Source organism: Ambystoma mexicanum, chromosome 7q (assembly GCF_040938575.1).
Source record: "Ambystoma mexicanum isolate Mex_15411 chromosome 7q, UKY_AmexF1_1, whole genome shotgun sequence".
NCBI classification, from domain to species: Eukaryota; Metazoa; Chordata; class Amphibia; order Caudata; family Ambystomatidae; genus Ambystoma; species Ambystoma mexicanum.
This window is the reverse complement of record NC_090941.1, coordinates 913,724,150-913,742,439: the sequence shown is the minus strand read 5'-3', so window position 1 is coordinate 913,742,439 and position 18,290 is coordinate 913,724,150. Positions and strand designations below refer to the sequence as shown.

The following is an 18,290-nucleotide window of genomic DNA, read 5'->3' as shown; positions in this document are numbered from 1 at the left end:
CTCTTCACATACGACTCCTTTGCAAAAGGCAACAATCAGCAACAAATCCACAAGCAAGAAGCAAAATCGAGTCCTCCATCGAGACACCAAACCTAGCATTCCAAAAAACAAAACCACCCCAACCAAGAGAACACCATGGACAATCCACCAACAAGAATGGAAACTTTAATCTATTACATTCAACACGCCCTACATCACCAAAGAAAGGAGCATAGGACGGGCACCAACACAACCCACCAACCAGAACAAACCAATCAAATAACCCCGTCATCGATCTAATCAGACTACTCGACGAAGAGATAGAACACCTCCTCCCAACCTCCTCCCAATAAGCACAACCATGAGAGAACCACCGGCAACGGAAACCCGGCCTACGCCAAACTGACTCTGACAAACAAAAGAACAACCACCGACAAGGGAAAATACACAAACTACACTGCAGCCTACTTAACAGTACATCCATGGCAAACACTCAACAGAAATCCAAGCCTCCTTGGCGAGGGAGGCACAGACACGTGCTTACTCACAGAAACTTGGTCATCTAACAAATACAAATCCACTGCACACTAAGCCATACCGGACAACTTCAAATTATGACACACCCACAGAGAAAACCAGAGAGGATGTGAAATCGCAATGATACACAAAGAGCAAATCCGGGCCACACCAATCCCCTCAACCGACATCAAAGGCTGTGAATTCCTCCTCATCAAGATCAAACTGAATGACCAAGCCAACATAGTGTTATCCTTTGCGAAGAAACTAGCAGACTCATCGCCATACTATCAACCTACCATGACAACCTAGTCATACTGGGAGGCATCTGGTTTGAAGAAGAAAAACGTTCAGTTAACACACTTTGCACACTCCTGGAAACACTCCACTTCAAGCAAATAGTAAATGGACCCACCCACAATGCCCGACAAACCTTGGACACACTCCTCTGTCGAGGACTATGCTATCCGCACCACCTACACCGATGGTATGGCGCGACTAATACTGGATATCATTCTACATAAAACTCCAAACCTGCTTACCGGCCGGGAAAGAAATACTGCACGCACCAAGAAAAGAAACTGGAAGAGCCTATACCTGGAGTCCTTAACAGATTTGCTAGAATCAACCCAACGTAACACCACAGAGCCAATCGAAACAACCACAGACGTAGCAGAAAATATACTCAGCATCTAGATTACAGAGGCCCTAGACCGCCTGGCACCAGCAGAACATTTCAAAGCCAAACCAAAAAAAAAAAAAACACAGCAAAATGGTTCATAGACGAGCTGAAAGAACTCAGAAAACCAACCGCAAGATGCAAAAAATATGGGGAGAACACTACAACTGATGACAAAATAAAATGCCAAAGACAACACAGACTATACAAATCAACAGTATTCAAAGCACACAAAATACTACACTACAAGAATTGAATCAGCAACCAACCCACAAAAACAACTCTTGAGAATCAAAGAGATAAAAAACGCTTTCATCCGGCAACAAAGTCGTCACCCCGACACAAGCACTGTGTGACAGCATCACCAACCACTTAAGATCAAAAATAGAAACACAAACGGTGCCCACACAACCACAATCGCTTAAGCACAGACATGGGTCAAATCACCGATCACAGCAAAAATCACTTGCCTCAAACCAATTACCGAAGAAATCTTCTCCACACTTATCAAGGACACCAATCTCACAGGATCTCCAAGTGACACTTGCCCTCCTCCCCCACAACCCCAAGGCATCTTTAAAGAAATCCTCAACCACAAAACCCCAGCGCCACACCCTGGCACCCAATGAACATGTCACTACCGACCACCTTCAAATCAGCATACAACAAACCACTGTTTAAAAAAAGCAATCAAAGCGCAGAAGATCAAAGGAACTAAAGAGCTATATCTAACTTGAGCTACATAGCGAAGATCCTGGAGAACCATGTATACAAAATCCTACTTTAAGGTGCAACAAACTGAATACTCAACCGCGCGCAAGTTGGCTTCAGACCAATGAGAGAAACAGAATCAGCACTCCATCGAAATGGCATGACCTGAAAATAAATGCGAACAACGGCACCCAATCTGCCCTCATACTACCAGACATATCTGCAGCATTCAACACAATTAGCCACACAACACTTGTAAAAAGATTGATGGAATGTGACATTTATGAATCCGCCCTCAGGTGGCTTACCTCATTCCTCACAAATCGAACCGAAAGAACCCATTTACCACCTTTCACCTCAAAACTCCTCCTGGGGGGGTTCCACAGGGATCCATGCTCTCCCCCCTCCTCTTCAACATCTACATGCCCCGCCCCCCTTGATAGAAATCACTTGAACCCATGGGCTGACTGCTTACAACTACGCAGACGATACACAACTGATTGTGAAGATGATCACGACCCAGGAACCAAACTGCCTTAACAACTGTCTCAGACATCTACAATTGGATGACAATGAACAACCTCAAATTGAACCTGGTTACAACTGAAATAATAGTCTCACCCCGAGAAAGCAACGCAATCAACCCACAACTGGACTGGCCGTCAGGCATGGGAACACAACTGGCGACTTTCACTGTGGTAAATAACTAAGGACAACCCACTATCCCTGGATCGCAGTGTTTCTATCGCCTAAAACTCCTCAGGAGGTTGCTCCCATTCATCTCCTTTCTGCACAAAACCCTTACAATCCTATCCCTGTTACTAACAAGAGTGGACACGCAAACAGCCTCTACCTAGAAATGTCGGAAAGAATTACCAAGAAACTCCAACGGATCCAAACGCTGCAGCCAGGATTCTCTTGAGACTAAACAGAAGTGACCACATCACTCCAGCTCTGAGAACCCTTCATTGGTTAGCAGTAAAAAAAAGCATCAAATCCAAAGCCCTCTGCATTGCACATAGATCCCTACACAGGTATGCAGCCGGAATCCTCTAGGCCAAGATCAGCTGCTACCAGCCAAGAAGGGACCCAATATCAAGCGACTAGCTAGAAATGGAGACAAAACAATATGAACAGAGGAAATTTAGGAGGGACAGCATTCTCGCGCCCAATTGCTAACCTATGGAACACCATGCCCAAAGAAATTAGAATCACAGAAGACCACCTCACCTTCAGGAAATTAGTAAAACCCTGGTTATTCAACAGACAATGGCAGCAAAACATTGTGGAGCAATCACACTAAGGGACATGGTCACAGATAACAGTGGCTAAATCAAGTTGGACCAGAAAACCCTGCGCCCCCCCTTCTACCCCTCCTCAGTCATGCGCCACAACTAGAGAGATTGACGGAAGAGTAGACTTGATGAAAACCACCCCAGTCTCGGGAGGATAGCTCAGGGGCAACATGCTCGCCTTGGAAGCAAGACGACATGGAGCAACAGAGGCTCGATACCTGGGTCCGTGCTTAGAAACCTCTGGGTATTAAGCACGTTATAAATAAACAATTACAACTGACATGTGCAAATTATGCACCAAGGAAAGCCTGGCCAGGTAACCCATTAAAGTATCAAATCAACCATGCCTCGCATACATAACTAGGGTAGCCCGGTCGTGCACCACTTCCAAAATGTATTGCAACAGCAGTCGTGCGTCCATTTAGCAACCAACCCCACAACAGGCCAAAACGCATCCGCTCCGACTATTTCCAGCTGAGCAAAAAGGAACACTAGGTATAATCAAGCCTCTGTCCTCCGGAAACTGTGGGGGAAGTTAACCTTCATGCTTGGAGAGGAGGTGGGGATCGCTGACTGACCACAACCAAGAATGTGGGAAGCTACCCGTGGCACTGTCAAAACGAACCAATTCCTCCCTTTCTTGCTCATCCAACATAAACGCCACTATACACGATTAGGGTCTAGCCACACCACACATATACACACCTAGAATTAATCCAATTATCGCACTCAACCAACTGTCTGAGACTCTGGAAACAACCTTAGAGGGAACATACCCATGCATATAGTCCATAAACACTTGCAAAAGCACACAAACATAATTCAATCAAACACCTATCAGACACCTGCACCACTGGACCACCTTTGGATACAACTAACCAGTGCGAACAACTGTAACCACACCCTAAACTCATATGACCGACACACCCAACATAAAACACTAGCACACTTCCGAGGCACTCAGTCCTACCCTTAAGGTTACAACAAGCGGGCCTCTTAACCAACTCCCACATGCAAGACAACACACACAGAAACCAGTTTCTCCTGGTTCTGGACCTATCCTATCATTTTATCCTCACTAACAAACTCTGCCCTCTTCTCTTGCAGAGCCACATGAGCGCCTGAAATTGCCCTTGGATGGTAGCGGGTGCTGTATAAATCAACCGAACAAAAAAACATTCTACACACACTCTTAGCATTCTCCCAGTGACATCACAAACTCATGCACCCAGGTAGGCACTATACAACACACCTCTCTGCCTTAACATTCACAACGAGGAGACAAACATACCACACCTAAACACACAGTCACGGTCTTCGCAGCATCTCATGAACCAGCAGCACACCCTGATCACATGAGCACATCCTCAACCAGCAAAATAGAACAATACCTTTTATTCAAGCCTAACACTCTTGAATCATAGGCCTGCCATACCCAAGCACCACCAACCCAACAATGGGCAAATAAACACCAAAATCTTTGCTACGAGTAGAAAACAAGTCTCCTTTTACCTGGATTTGCCACCCCAGGTCTCGAGCGTGCCAAACTCTAGCACAAACCTAGAACGTCAGGCTTCACGAACCCAGACTACGGGCCATAGTGCACCACTAAAAGCAGACATCCACACTTAACAGAACCTGCCAAGAGCGGAGGTCAACACACAGAATCTCAACTGCAAGGTAATCAACTTCCACACACTTGACAGATGACCATACATACAGCACACTTGCTCCATGCAACAGACACACACACAACCCTCCCCCTTCTTAATTAATCAAGGTGATACCGCGAGGGAGAAAAATAAAATCGGAGACACGCACAACCATATAGATGAGATGGAACACACTACCGATGCTCCATATAGAGCAAAACAAAACTCGTAGACCATTTTAAACTACTGGCCAGGGAGCTCGGGATCTACATAGTTCAACTCAACTGAGCAAGACAACACAACTTTCTTGCAATGGGGACATCAAACTTTCATGCGGTCGCCACAACCAGAATCCAAAGGTCTTCAATCAGCACAAAACATTCTGTGCGTCCTCTCCACAGAAGAAGGACCTACACCACCCCACTATCGAGCCACTCTCTGAATCTCAGGACATATAGTCCTGTGGTGGAGATTGTTATGCCCTTCCAGTCTTTTACTCCCGCCACATAAGTCTTTATGGGAGGACAAAAGAGGCACTTGCTCCAGGCCCCCGCCTTGAAAGGGGCCCCACAAGGCTACCGGATCCAAAGATATCTGTTTCCATTGTTTACCAAATTTAAATAGCACATGCCAGGATATTTAATTGTGTGCAACTGAAGTTCTAAACCTATCGCTTATCTGTTAAGTACATTCTGCTCCGATGAGTTCATCTTGTAATGTTTCCTATTCTGCCTGTGGTATATATAGTTTGTGCACGCACAGCGACAACCCCTGTAGGATTAGCACCTTTATGCAAGAATTATATTGATCATGTGCAACAGCCAAAGTTTAAATGAATATTGATATATTTGAGTCCCACGATGGTTTAGAAGACAGTTCGATGTGTTAAGCACTCTTTGCAGAGATCTGTGTTCATATTCAAGCTTACAATACCAAATTCCAGCAAGGCTGACTCAGCCTTTCCTTTATCGGAAGTTGATAAACATGTATATTTACTTTGTTTTTAAGCACAACAGGTGCTATTATCAGCAGTGTATCTGCACCAGATATTGATTGCTACAAAAACGAATATAGCATCAGTACGGTGAAGATCTACAAAATGGGTTGTTCAGATGGGGAGTTTTAAAACCTATGCAGCCACCTCTAATGATAAGCCTAAAGTGTTAGTCTGAAAGGTGTTTAGGTATCTAAATCAAAGACTGTGGAACCAAACGGTTCATGTTTGTATCCTGGCTTTGTCAGATGATAGTTATCCTGGACAAATTATCTTATGTCACTGAAATTACTATGTTGTCTTCAGTAAAAAGGTTTCACTTCTCACATGTTGATGGTAATGTTCAGCCCATTACCAGATTTTTTTTAATAAAGTTAATTTGAGTGGAGAAGGTTATAAGCACAAGAGAGAGAGCCAGATATTGCAGGCCTCTGGCAAGCATATTTAAAGGTCTACGAATTTACACTAAAAAAGTTTTGCTTTTTTTGTACAATTCAAATGGTTTTTCTGCACGTTTATAAATAACAATTTCACAAGCCTGGGCTTTGGGCTTATTTAAGGCTGTAAAACACAAACGGGAAACTCAAATGAAATATTTTAAGATAAGATCAATTAGTATGCTGGTACTTCTATGCTTTTCCTGATGATGGAAACAATGATGCTATAATCATTACTATTTTGCATAATATGCTCCTATAACATTTTGTTTTTAGAAATTGTAATGTTAGGTTACTTTGTGCGTGTACTTTCCGAGTCAGTTCTATAAAATTGGATTCAGTTAGTTCATGGTAAGAACTGGAAACAAAGTGCATAAATAGTAGAGTCGGTACAAAAGTGTGATCCTGCGGATCTCATTTAATCTTGTACTGGCTATCTTTCCAAAATGAACAGTCCCTAGACCTTTCAAAATTGACAAACGTTAGAGTGATTCTTTCTCAGGTTATGAGCTTCAACAAAACCTCACTCATTGTTTCACTGATTATAGTGTTGCTTCCTCTATAATAATAGTGAACATTGAAATATTGCACAACACAGGATCTCTAATGGCAACACTACATCAAAACCATGTCCCTCTTCTAGTTTGTCTGCGTGGATAAGGGCACCTTCCTGGTAGCTACTAATCTTCATCCACTATCTATGCGAAGGTATGTGCAGCTTTCGACTTTCTTTCAATTGTTCTCCTTTATCCATGCTTGAGCACTTTTGACTTCTGTGAGGTAGCCAATTTGAGTAGTCTGTATACTCTGGATTACGTGCACCTTTTTTATATGATCTATATCCTGCATTTATATTCTGGACAGTATACCTTCCCGTGGCTGCAATTGATGAAAGGTGTCCTGTTCCTAAACAGGAACACAAGCACCCTCGTCGTGGACTGCTAATGTTGCCCTTGAAGTGATATTTGGTTATTGTTCAGATTACAGCAAGAATGAAAAGGGTAAGGGGACTGAAAGCAAGTACCCGAGGCAGCATATCAACTATGTATTGTGACCGCGACGAAAGGGCATGACTAGATATTCTGGATCCCTTAATTCCTTTGGCTTGGTGGAGGGGGGGCTGGAAAGGTGTCTGTGCCCTGGTCACCAAAAGTGCTTAAAATGGCCATGATTCCGACTACTCAGATTTCTTCAAAAACCCACATTGCCTCAGTGGTCGTACAATTGCCCGCCTGAGCTCCTTTATGTCCTCATGGGGGTTTTATGTCTGGGGAGAAAGCCAGCTTATTCAAGAATTGCCCCCAATCCATCTCTGTCGCCTCCTCCTAATCTGGATGTTTAATTCTCCTCAGACACTCTACGTCTTCCATCCCCCATCTTTGTACATCATGGAGCCCCCATTGCAACACTGAGCTTGGTTAAAACCATCAAAAGCGAGGCAATCTGCATCGAATCTTGTGGGATGTGCTCCCAAAAATCAAACCTAATACAATTACTGTTGGGGAGCATTCATAAGGGCTATGTAATAAAGCATTCAGGCGATGCATTAGCCCCCTCCAATATCTACTAATCACTGGACATTCCCAAATCATTTGCCAATAGCCTGGAGACCCAGTTTTACATTGTGAGCATTCATGCAGTATTGAAGGGTTAATTCTGTGCAGTTTAGCAGGGGTCATGTTTATCCTGTGCCGGTAATTAAATTGAATTAATTGGAAGCGTGCGTTATGAGAGACCTTCACTTGTTCCCATATTTCGGACCACTGTTTCTCCGTAATAGAGTAGCCCACCTCCTGCTCCCATTTACTTTTAACCGCCAATTCCTCCTTGGACCTGGACGCCTTGAGGGCAGCATACAATCTAGTAATCTTGTGCCCTCCCCACCCTCTTCTAATATTAACAATGTCTGCATCAGCAGGCTTGCCTCTGGTTCCTTTGGGACACTGTCCCACAATTCGGCTAGCCACTTGTCTATCCTGGCATATGCGATTAAGTGCCAATATACGGAATGCTGAACTCAACTGATCATACATCATCAGCTGCCCGTCTGCGAATAGATGCCCCAAGCACAATTGCCCCTTTCCAAGGTGGCCAGTCCCATTGATTTCCAGGAGAACATCTGCGCATCGAGCCCTATAGGTAACCCGGCACTATAAAGGTCTGCCACCCTTCGCTCGATCAGCCGTTTTTTCTCAACTCCCTTATCACTGTGAAGACAACAAAAGTACCTTTAACTCCTACGGGATGCCACAACAGCTCAATACCCTGCTGGCGTGGAGGCCTCTGGCCTGCCAAGCAGCCCCATAATGTCCTCCTCCCGTGAAGAGTCCCATCTGGCCACTGACTGAAATAGGACCGCTATAAAGTATGTTTCATAATCTGGCAAATTCAGCCCCCCCCCTCATGATTGCGCCGCAACGTCTGCACAACTACCCTCCATCTCTCAGTATTCCACAATAACTTGCTTAGTTTTTCATCCACCATCCTGAAAAACACCTTTTTAATCGGATATGGATATTTGTGAAAAAATACAATAACCCGGGGAGCACTACTATTTTATAGAGTGCCACCCTCCACTTCAGAGAAATAGGCAACGTCTCCAAGAAATTAATAGCATCACCTATGCCGGACAATTCTCTACCCGTACTGCAAACAATTGTGTCTTCTACCTTATGAAATATTTGAACCACCAGATACCCGAACGATTCCCATTTCAGGCCCCAAATCAGGTAAATTATCCTTCTGCTTCTCGCACAATGCTGCCAATGGGATCAATAACGACTTATCTCTATTAATTTTGAAACCCAATAACTTCCTGAAATTGTCTAGAACCTCCAATTTAAATCGAGATATTTTCCAGAGGTTTGAGGTATTGTAAAATTTAACTGCATGAAGTGAAACATTATACAACACCCCTCCTAGATGTATCCCTGTCTCCCTAATTTCAATTCGGAAGTATCTAGCCAATGATTCCAGTGCTAGTGAAAACATAATGGGTAATAACGGACAACCCTACCGCATACCTCTTTCCAATTACCATCTCGAGGACACCCAGTTCCATGTCTTGACCCGTGCCATGGGAGCAGTATATAAAAGGTTTTAACCTACCCAGCATACTCGCTCCGAAACCAAAGGCCTCCAGAACTTTAAATAGCCACAACCACTCCAGTGAATGAAATGCCTTGACCTCAACCAGTGATGTAATGGACAATTCCAATCTGGATCCCCTTACCTGTTCCATAACATGGTGTAACCAGTGCAGATTCATGGTCGTATTGCACGTATCACACCAAAATGCCACAAAAGCTCAAACAGAACCATCAAGCATCACACTACCATCAACTGCGGTGCACTGGACTACAGTGCACCCCTAAACTACAACACCAATGCAAAGCTGAACAAAGTTCTAGGTCACAGGCACCCACTCCAGCGCACAAGTAGTCGGAGAGGACCACCCCCTCAGGGTACTAACATCCAACTCCCCAGGAGCAAGGGCCGGAAGAAGCCCCACTGCCCTCCCACCCCCCACAAGTACCGGTATCCAACACCCCAACTCCACTAACATGAGGCACGGGTCAATGACCCCTAAAGTGCTGGTTGTACAACACCCCAGATGGCCCGTGGCCAGGTCAGGCTCTCTAGCGGACACCGCACCACCAATACACACAGTGTCAGGTCCGGCTCTTCAGCAGACACTGCACTGCAAAAACAGATTCACACAGGGGTTGGCTGCCACAAACCCAACAAGTGGTTTGCTAAGCCAGCAGGCTGGGGTGACAAGACACGACATACAACAGTCAAGACCTCACCACACAAGTATAAGAAATGTGAGCATAAAAGGCCATGGCAAATAAGAGAATCTTACTCCAATCGAGTCAATCTCATTGAGCTAGCAAAGTCCATAACATTGGTGGTGCTGTGGAGTCAAAATTTTCAAAGACAAAAAAAAACATACACAAATTACTGTCGGAATGATGAAATTCTAAGGTCGCTTAAAGTTTGGCAAATAGGAAGAACAGAGGCCATGACATACACGCTGAAGGTCGCATCCAAAAAACATACCATCATGGAAACCAACACAGTCCAACTACATTAATTATGCCTCACATGACATTGCACTAATAACAAAACAGTACTCCGAAGTTAAAATACCAAATGATGAAAACCGTTGCCTCACTGAGATGAAAATACATTTCCTGGCTTAGTAAATAAATCAAGGTAATACAATGCCCTGCACAGTTCAGCTGACGGGGACAGCAGAGCGACTCCAACAATTTCCCAAACACCAGCTCAGAAAGGTAAAAGGTAAACACGTTGCCAATTACAAATCATGTCACCGCTCATTTTGAATTTTTCTCCACAGGAGTCTGTCCGGATGAGCATGACGTGTCCCATTTATGTAACTACGGAAATACCGACCATCTAGCCCATAGTATCTTGCATTAGATATATAATGTTCGTCCAGACCTGTGTGTGATGAAACAAAACTCCTTTTGCAGAGATGGAGCGCCGCGAGACAAAACTTTGCTTCCTTGAACTCCCGAAAGGACACCAGCAGCACAAGCCCGGTTGCCCCGAAAAGCCTGGTGGCGTGCAGCACCCTCGCCTCCGCCAACTCATTCCAGCTCTCTGCACTCCTGACTCTGCTGGACTCAAGAGCAATGTGAGGACGCAGCAAGGTTCTTTTCTCTTGCCCACAACACCCTTGGTGATGCGCGGGCCCACATTCCAGAGACATCATCAAACCAACTACTGCTCCCAGTGTGCACCGAGCTCTGTCGTGCTTCCCAGCTGCTCCAAGCTCTGCAATTGTGTGGCAGCCGGCAACCACCCCACGCATCACAGGCCCCCCAGGCGCTCCGCTCAGTCTGCTTGCCTTCATAATCAGAACCACAAGCTCCCAGAGCAGACCACAAGACGAGGATTGTGGTGTTGCCCCTTTAAGGGCATACGCATGCGGTGGAGTGATGTTGCACCCCGCCGCATGCACCATAAATAAAGTGGGCGTTCCCGGCCGCAGCAGTGCGACCGGGAGCCTGAACCAGCAGTACGTGTGTCTGTGTGCTTCTGTCTGCTGGGAGAGGGGCTTAACGTTCCAAATGTCAGGGGGGCGGGGAGAAGAGAGCCACGTGGTTTGGTCACCATATCGTATTACACAGTCGTGATGGTCGCGGCTCTTTATTAGAGTGCTTGTGCGCCATCTGGGCTTAATTTTTGGACATCCTGTTAGCAGAACAGCTGATTATGCACATATGGTGCCTTTGAAGTCATTTGCTTCACTTTTTATGTTGTGTTTGAGGTGAGGAGCAGGGGAGGCCTGCAATTTCCTTTGTCCCCTTGGCCTTACCCAATCAATTTTTGGAGCCACTGGAGTGGCTAGGTGGTCCCTTGGCAGCAACATCTGCCCACCCTGCGCACTTGTGACTGTAGTGCATGCCTGGTGCCCCAATTGTTGTTCTTTTGGACATTTTGGGGACATTGCCATATACACAGGCCTGCTGGTTTCTTAGTGGTGGAAGGAGTCATCTGAAGATCACAGGAGCAGGGGGCTCATCATCAGTGTCACACTCATCCTGTGTGAGCAACGTCTTCACTACCTGACGGACATCGTCACACTCATCCTCTGGGTGCTAGGTGGCGAGTTGCAGCCCCATCTGACTTAGATGGGGTACCTGTGCGCTCTCCATCATGCAGGCTGATCAAGCAGCAGCGTCACCTCCGGTGCCCAAGGCTCCGGTGCCAGTGGCACTACCTGGGATGAGACAACAAGGGGCACTCCAGTCAATGCCTGAATTCAGCCTCTCAGATGCACCGTCCAGTCTGGGGCCACGCTCGAAGATGCGGATTGACCGGCTGGCTATGTACTGTAGATCCACAAAGGAGACTGATGATGACAGCAAGGTGGCAACGCTGCTATATTCGGCGGGGCCTGCGGTGCATGGGGTGTTCCAGTCCCTGCAACCTCCCAATGCTTCCTATGATGCCGCGAAGGCCCCTCTGCAGGAATACTTTTTGCCACTGACGAACACAGACTATGGACGCTTCGTAATGGGCTCCACTTGCCAGAAGGATGAGACTTTGGACACTTTCTATGGCAGGCTGCGCCGGCTAGCCCTACCAGGCGCGTGGGACAATCCAGATGCAATGATCTGTAACCAACTGATCCAGGGGTGTGTGTCGGGCAAGTTACGCAGGCAGGTGCTGCGTGAGCCAGGGATCACGCTGCCTCGCATCTTGGAGCTAGGAAGGTGTCAAGAAATGTCAGAGGTGAGAGCGTCCAGAATGGAGGTGGGTGTACGCCCAGGGAGGTCGGAAGAGGTGGGTGCAGTGGGCCGTGGACAGGGCGGCAGAGGCGGGAGGAGTCCAGGTGGTAACCAACGTGACCGGGGCACCAGAACAATGGACTCATGCATGAAATGCGGATATTATCTCCCGCACCCCACAGTGCCCTGCGCAAGGGTAATCATGTGGCTGCTGTGGAGTGTCGGACCACTACGCTCTAATGCGCCAGGCTCCGCTGCCCATCATTGTCCCAAGAGGGCCCGTCAGGTCGGGATTCTTTCTACAACACCCACCCAACGTTGCCCAAGTTGACCAAGGGGAGGAAGGCACCCCTCACAAGGACGCTGACGAGGAGGAGAATGTGTTCTTTGTATCCAGCATAGGCGTGTTGCGATCCAAGACCAGGAGGCAGCCAAGGTGCCTGGTGAAGGTGGATGGGTCATCAGTTCCAGTGCTAGTAGACACAGGGGCTTCCGTGAACGTCATGTCGCGGGAACACCGACGCCATGGAATGCTCGCCGAGGCTATTGACTCCCAAAGCTTGCATTTTTACATTTGGTGGGGCACCACCCATCCCGGCGGGTGGGGGAATTGGTAGCCAACGTGGAACATGATGAAGCATCGATCAGAGCCCGTTTCTACGTGAAAACTGCCAGCAGTAACACCTTCTAGACCAATTACGGATGCTTTCACGTTTGTAATGTTTCTGATAAAGTCTATGGCATTCCTAAAAAAGTCAATACAAATTTTCTTTCTTTTAATTACGCAAAAAAGGCGCATTGCTTAAGAACACAAATAGCAATTTGTACATCAGGCATTAAGTGTCGGGAATGTCACAGTAAATGAATTGTTATATATGCGTTTTCTTTTCATCAGAACTCGTTAGTCACAGTACAAAATTGTTATCCACAATAAAAAGCAGATTAACCAAAGTAAAAACAATGAAATTAAATAACTCACTAATACCAAAAAGTACTTACCTTTTTATGAAACTCTGTACTCGTATCCACAACCTTCTTTTCGTGATCTGTGAACTGTCAATCCAATGCACAAATTAGTAGCAGTTAATTAATGGAAGGTTTCGTCAAACCCATATTCCTGTAACTCCATAACAGAGATGATATATCCCAAGTTGCAGAAGGTTTGGTAAAGACAGTCTACATTTCATTCTCTGAATAGACAGGTTTGAATAAAGAGCCATCTACAGTAGCATATGTTGAATTATATAGATGTTAACACGAAATCCATGTCAGGAATATTTTTGCAATCATGTGATAAATACTCTGTCTTTTTTTTGTCATAAAATTCTGTAGCATATTCAGAACCAGATAAAGGGCATACATGAACAAAAGTGTCATTCCTGATTAAAAAGCTGTTTTTATATATACAAGTCATTTGACATCACATGACATGGAAGGCCAAAGACGCTTGGAGAAGGTAAAGAGTGTTTTGCTGACCAAACGTAACTGCCTGTGTTCAGTGAGTAAAATTCAATTAGAAAAGGGTGCTCTAACCGAGGGCACTGGGTGAGAGCCCAGAATAACAATTTCTTAGTCTTATACAGCAAGCAAGTACAAGAGTGACCTTTATAAAAATTAACTTTGTAAATTTGGAGTTTATACAAGTATAATGTTTGAGAATAAAGATATGCTCTCCTTGCTGTCTTGCATGAAAGATCAACAGGTCCTTGTCAATGCTCCGCTCGTCAATGATAGACAGTTCAGGATTGGCTAGGACCACATCAGCAAGAAACACACCATCCAGTGATCTATGAAGGAGATAGAATCATACATTGTTTGACAGGGCCATAGGTTTATTGAACCATTTCTTTATGTCTATATCTGTGTCCTCATAAAATCCTGTTTGCTGAACCCAGTTGGAATTCGGTCTCAGCATTTACTAAGAGGGTGGGATGGATCCTAGGTTGGTGGGAGCAGGGTAAACCATAGTGCTCGAACATCCACAACGGGGGTCCACCCAACTGTGGCTGGATATCCTGTACAGAACAAGGTGTTTTGGCCCCTTCTGAGACATGTGTCTCCTGGGAAGTTCCCCATTTTAATGGAGTAGATTTTCTTGTTTTTAAAACAAATAGTATAGACAGTGTGCTCTACACAGGGAAACCGGATTCATGCAAAATTAAAGTATGTACAAATGGAAAAAGTCACTTGCTGTAGTGAACACTGTATTACTAATCCATAGTTCCCTTTCCTCACGGGGACAGGAACAGAGCCTTTTAGACAAGCCCTTCAAACTTGAGCTGACATCTAGACCCTCTTGCTGTAACCTCATATATAAAACTGTAACAGTCATTTGGGGGAGAAGGTATATTCTAGATCTTCAGAGACCAAGTCTCCCAAACTGCAGAAAAGGCATGGAAAAGGAGGGCCTCTGCAACTCCCCGTGTACTCACAAAAAGGTCTGGGAGCCCCTCCAATGAGAGCAAACAGCCAATTAAACTGTTTTTAAAGGAAGGTGGCACCCAGGAGGGTCGACAACATTTTAGCTCACTCTACCATTCACAGAGGACAAATATCTATTTGCATATCAGTCTGGTCCCACCCACTTAGGCAGTACAGTACTGAAGCGCTATGCAATTCTCAGAACAAGAGTATCAATAGCAATCCCAGACACGTGTTTTGGCCTAGTCGGGCCTCATCAGTGAGGTGAAGCGGTGTCTCTCTAAGCACAGTGAGCAAGGGGTCCCATGTCTAGATTACCCTGGGTACCTTATGGTGAAACCCCAAGTTCCTAAAAATGCCTGATATGTTGCTTTCCTGAGCTGCAGTGTCCTCTCTGTGCCTTGGAGCGCTATCAGGCAACTGCCACGCACCGAACTATTGTTATGTGTAAACCCTGGTCTCCACCTCTAGCGCCCAACTATACCCACCTCCTCCAATGTCAACAGTGTTGGGTAAGATTTCCATTTCAGTGATAAATCTTCCTGACATGCGTCAACCCCAGGACTTTTTGCTGGACTTAATTATTTTTTCCTTATTCCTAGGTGAGTGGGAATCTGTTTCCCCTCTCACCTAGTCTTTGACTCTTTACAGGTGACCATTATATGCCTCTCCATAGTGTGTGATTGAAGTTATAGTTTGCTATAACTTTTGGGCTTAGGCTGGGTTGCTCCTTTGGGCTTCCCTTTTTCATTTGTCTTAATTATATCTTGGGTATACTACTGTTCCCACGAGGTAAAGTGGGATTCACACCCACCTTTCCATTTTATATAGTAAGCCAGCACATCCCACCTTATGTCGAGTGCTGTAGGGGATACAATGCATCACCTTGCTTACTTATCTGGTAACATTTTTGTTACAATTACAAGTTAGCTTGAATGGCTGGTGGCAGTGTAACTACTTTCATGACAGCGTCATTATTACTTGCAGACTGTCAAATCAGCCTCAGCAAAGCACAGGAGGGCCACCATTATGCGGGCTCCTTTTTTCAGCATTTCTCGTTATCTTTTTGTTTCTGAGGGCTTCTTCTGCCATTCTATGCGAAAACAACCTTGGCTGAAGTTTGGTCTTCGGCAGGAATCCTTTGTATTCCCCCTTTGTATTCCCAACCAAGGCTCCAGAGTATCTGAGAAGGCAGGAATCCAAAATTCTATAACCCTTTGTCTTTCAACTTGCCTGAAAGGAACCAGTTCCCACTTGGGGGCTGGCTGTCCGGATTGGACCGCCAGACCGCCCCTTTCTGTGATCTAATAAAAGTAGAGTTTGCAGAAGCTGTGCTGTAGTTCCCGATAAATACTCCTAACCTAGAAGCTGCTGACAAGTCGACCACTGGAACCAAATCCGAAGAGGAAGGTGAAGAAAAGACGGCTGTAGTGATTTCCAGCGACCAGAGAGTCTGCAGTGTAACCGAAGCCTGATGTAACCCTTTCTTCCAATCCACCTGGGGGTCCCGAATGCGATGACGCCCACCCATAGGCTGGTGAGATCCACTAGTCTTGAGAGGACCTCCAAAACGAGCCATCCCTCGACATGCTGTGACCTTGCTGGGCTGCAAACCACAAATACCAGGAGACCTTGAGCCTCAGAGCAGTGCATGGTCTTACGAAGTCCGAATCCTGCTGAAACTTAGTGGACTCCTGCTGGATCTTCAGAAACATGATTCAAATCCCTGAAGTCCCCTCACCAGAGTGCAGGACCGAGAGAGTAAAGAGAATCCGACCAGCGATATTGGTTCTTAATCTGGCTCATGTACAAATCTACAGAGCCACAATAATCCAATTAAGAATACTTTGCTGGGAGCCTCTTCTGGAGACTGCTGCTGCAAGTTCCCATCCAGAGTCCGTTACTTCAGTCTCCAGATCAAGAATCCAGGGGCCGGGTCGTGTGCTGTTGCACCCTGAAGACATCCACCCAGGAGCTCTTAAGGTAATGTGTTGGCTTGGGTAATACTTACCTTAAGTTACTCCATTTGAACTGTGTCTTTAAAAGTAACATTGGTCTAGTAACTATAGACATTCTTGATAGAAGAAAGTTACATTGTGTTGGTATAAAATTATTGTGATCGTCAAAAACACTATGTTATAATCAATAGGGCCTAATGCTCTTAAATTACTGATGGTAATCTAAAAGTAACTGTTTACTCCCCAAGAATAGCTTGACGCCATTCTGAATGTGTTATAAGTTTGACTCACCTCGACTGCTGTTTGTATTCTAAATAAGGTTATACTTTGGTTTGTAGCCCATAAGTATTGAGTTGGTTTTTATAATTGTGTGTGTTTATATGATATGTTATAGTACTTACCTTCCCTAAGATTTATCTTGGGCTACTTGTATTTAAATAAACCACAATACATAGTGTTTCAGTGTTTCTTCTGACCATGTGTATGCTTCAATTTCTTTGTACTAAGCTACAGCCCTCTCTCTCTCTCTCCTAGGATATGCCTGACTGTTTTGTCTACACTACCAAATGTTCTGAAGTTGTACAGCCTTAAAATAAGAGTGGAGTTTTGTATTGCCTCAGATATGGTTTTATGAAGCCCTTAGTTGGACTTTAGAAAAATTGTCCCTAACAAACAGCAACCTGTGACCCCCAGGAAACGCCTTAACCTACCTCTTTTACCCCAGGTTGGGTGAAGCTGAAGGGAAGACACTACCGTCTTAGCAGACCTGTGATGGGGATTGGTGCTAATTGAAGTCCTCAGCAATGAAGACTGGGAGTAGAGTATTTGTGGTGAGCTAGCTGCCCTAAAGGTGGGCCCTATCTTCTGCCAGAGGATGGTGTGATGAATTTGATGGAGTCGTCACTGTTTCCCGGCGGTGACCTCCCATGTGGCCAGGGTACGGCAGCTGCTACCTGATCCTGACCCTGGGGGAGGATCACATGGGGGGAGACAAACTCCAGGGAGATGTTATGACTTCATCAGATGAGACATGGTATCCCGCCATTTTCCCTTGAGGCTAACCCTCCCACACCAGATACCCTCATGACATATTGTCATAAGTCTCCTCATCTACTATGAAGGGTATTGAAAACCTTTTCCAAAGACCCAGAGGCCAACCATCAAACTCACAACTGCCTTGTGAAACCTATGAAAATGCTTTCTCAGGTTCCACATACAAATCATCCAGGACTGAATTGCTCTTGAAAACCATTAAAGAATATTTACCCAGGTTTATCATGCAAATTGTGAAGAATGTACTTCCTTTCCCATAAATACCAAAATACTGTGACGAGGAAGAGGAACCGAGCAATGCAAAGCAAAGGAGGCCACAAGTACAAGGAGCG

General features: G+C 45.4%; 1 protein-coding gene across 2 annotated transcripts in view; it reads right to left on the bottom strand.

Moving 5' to 3' along the window:
- Positions 1-18,290, bottom strand: part of CCDC90B (coiled-coil domain containing 90B) — a 382,474-nt gene that overhangs the window by 127,060 nt on the left and 237,124 nt on the right. For both annotated transcript variants that reach the window (XM_069639861.1, XM_069639862.1), the window contains exon 7: positions 13,526-13,579. In XM_069639861.1, coding sequence (XP_069495962.1) covers positions 13,526-13,579 — 54 coding nt within the window. The remainder of the gene's footprint in view (positions 1-13,525; positions 13,580-18,290) is intronic.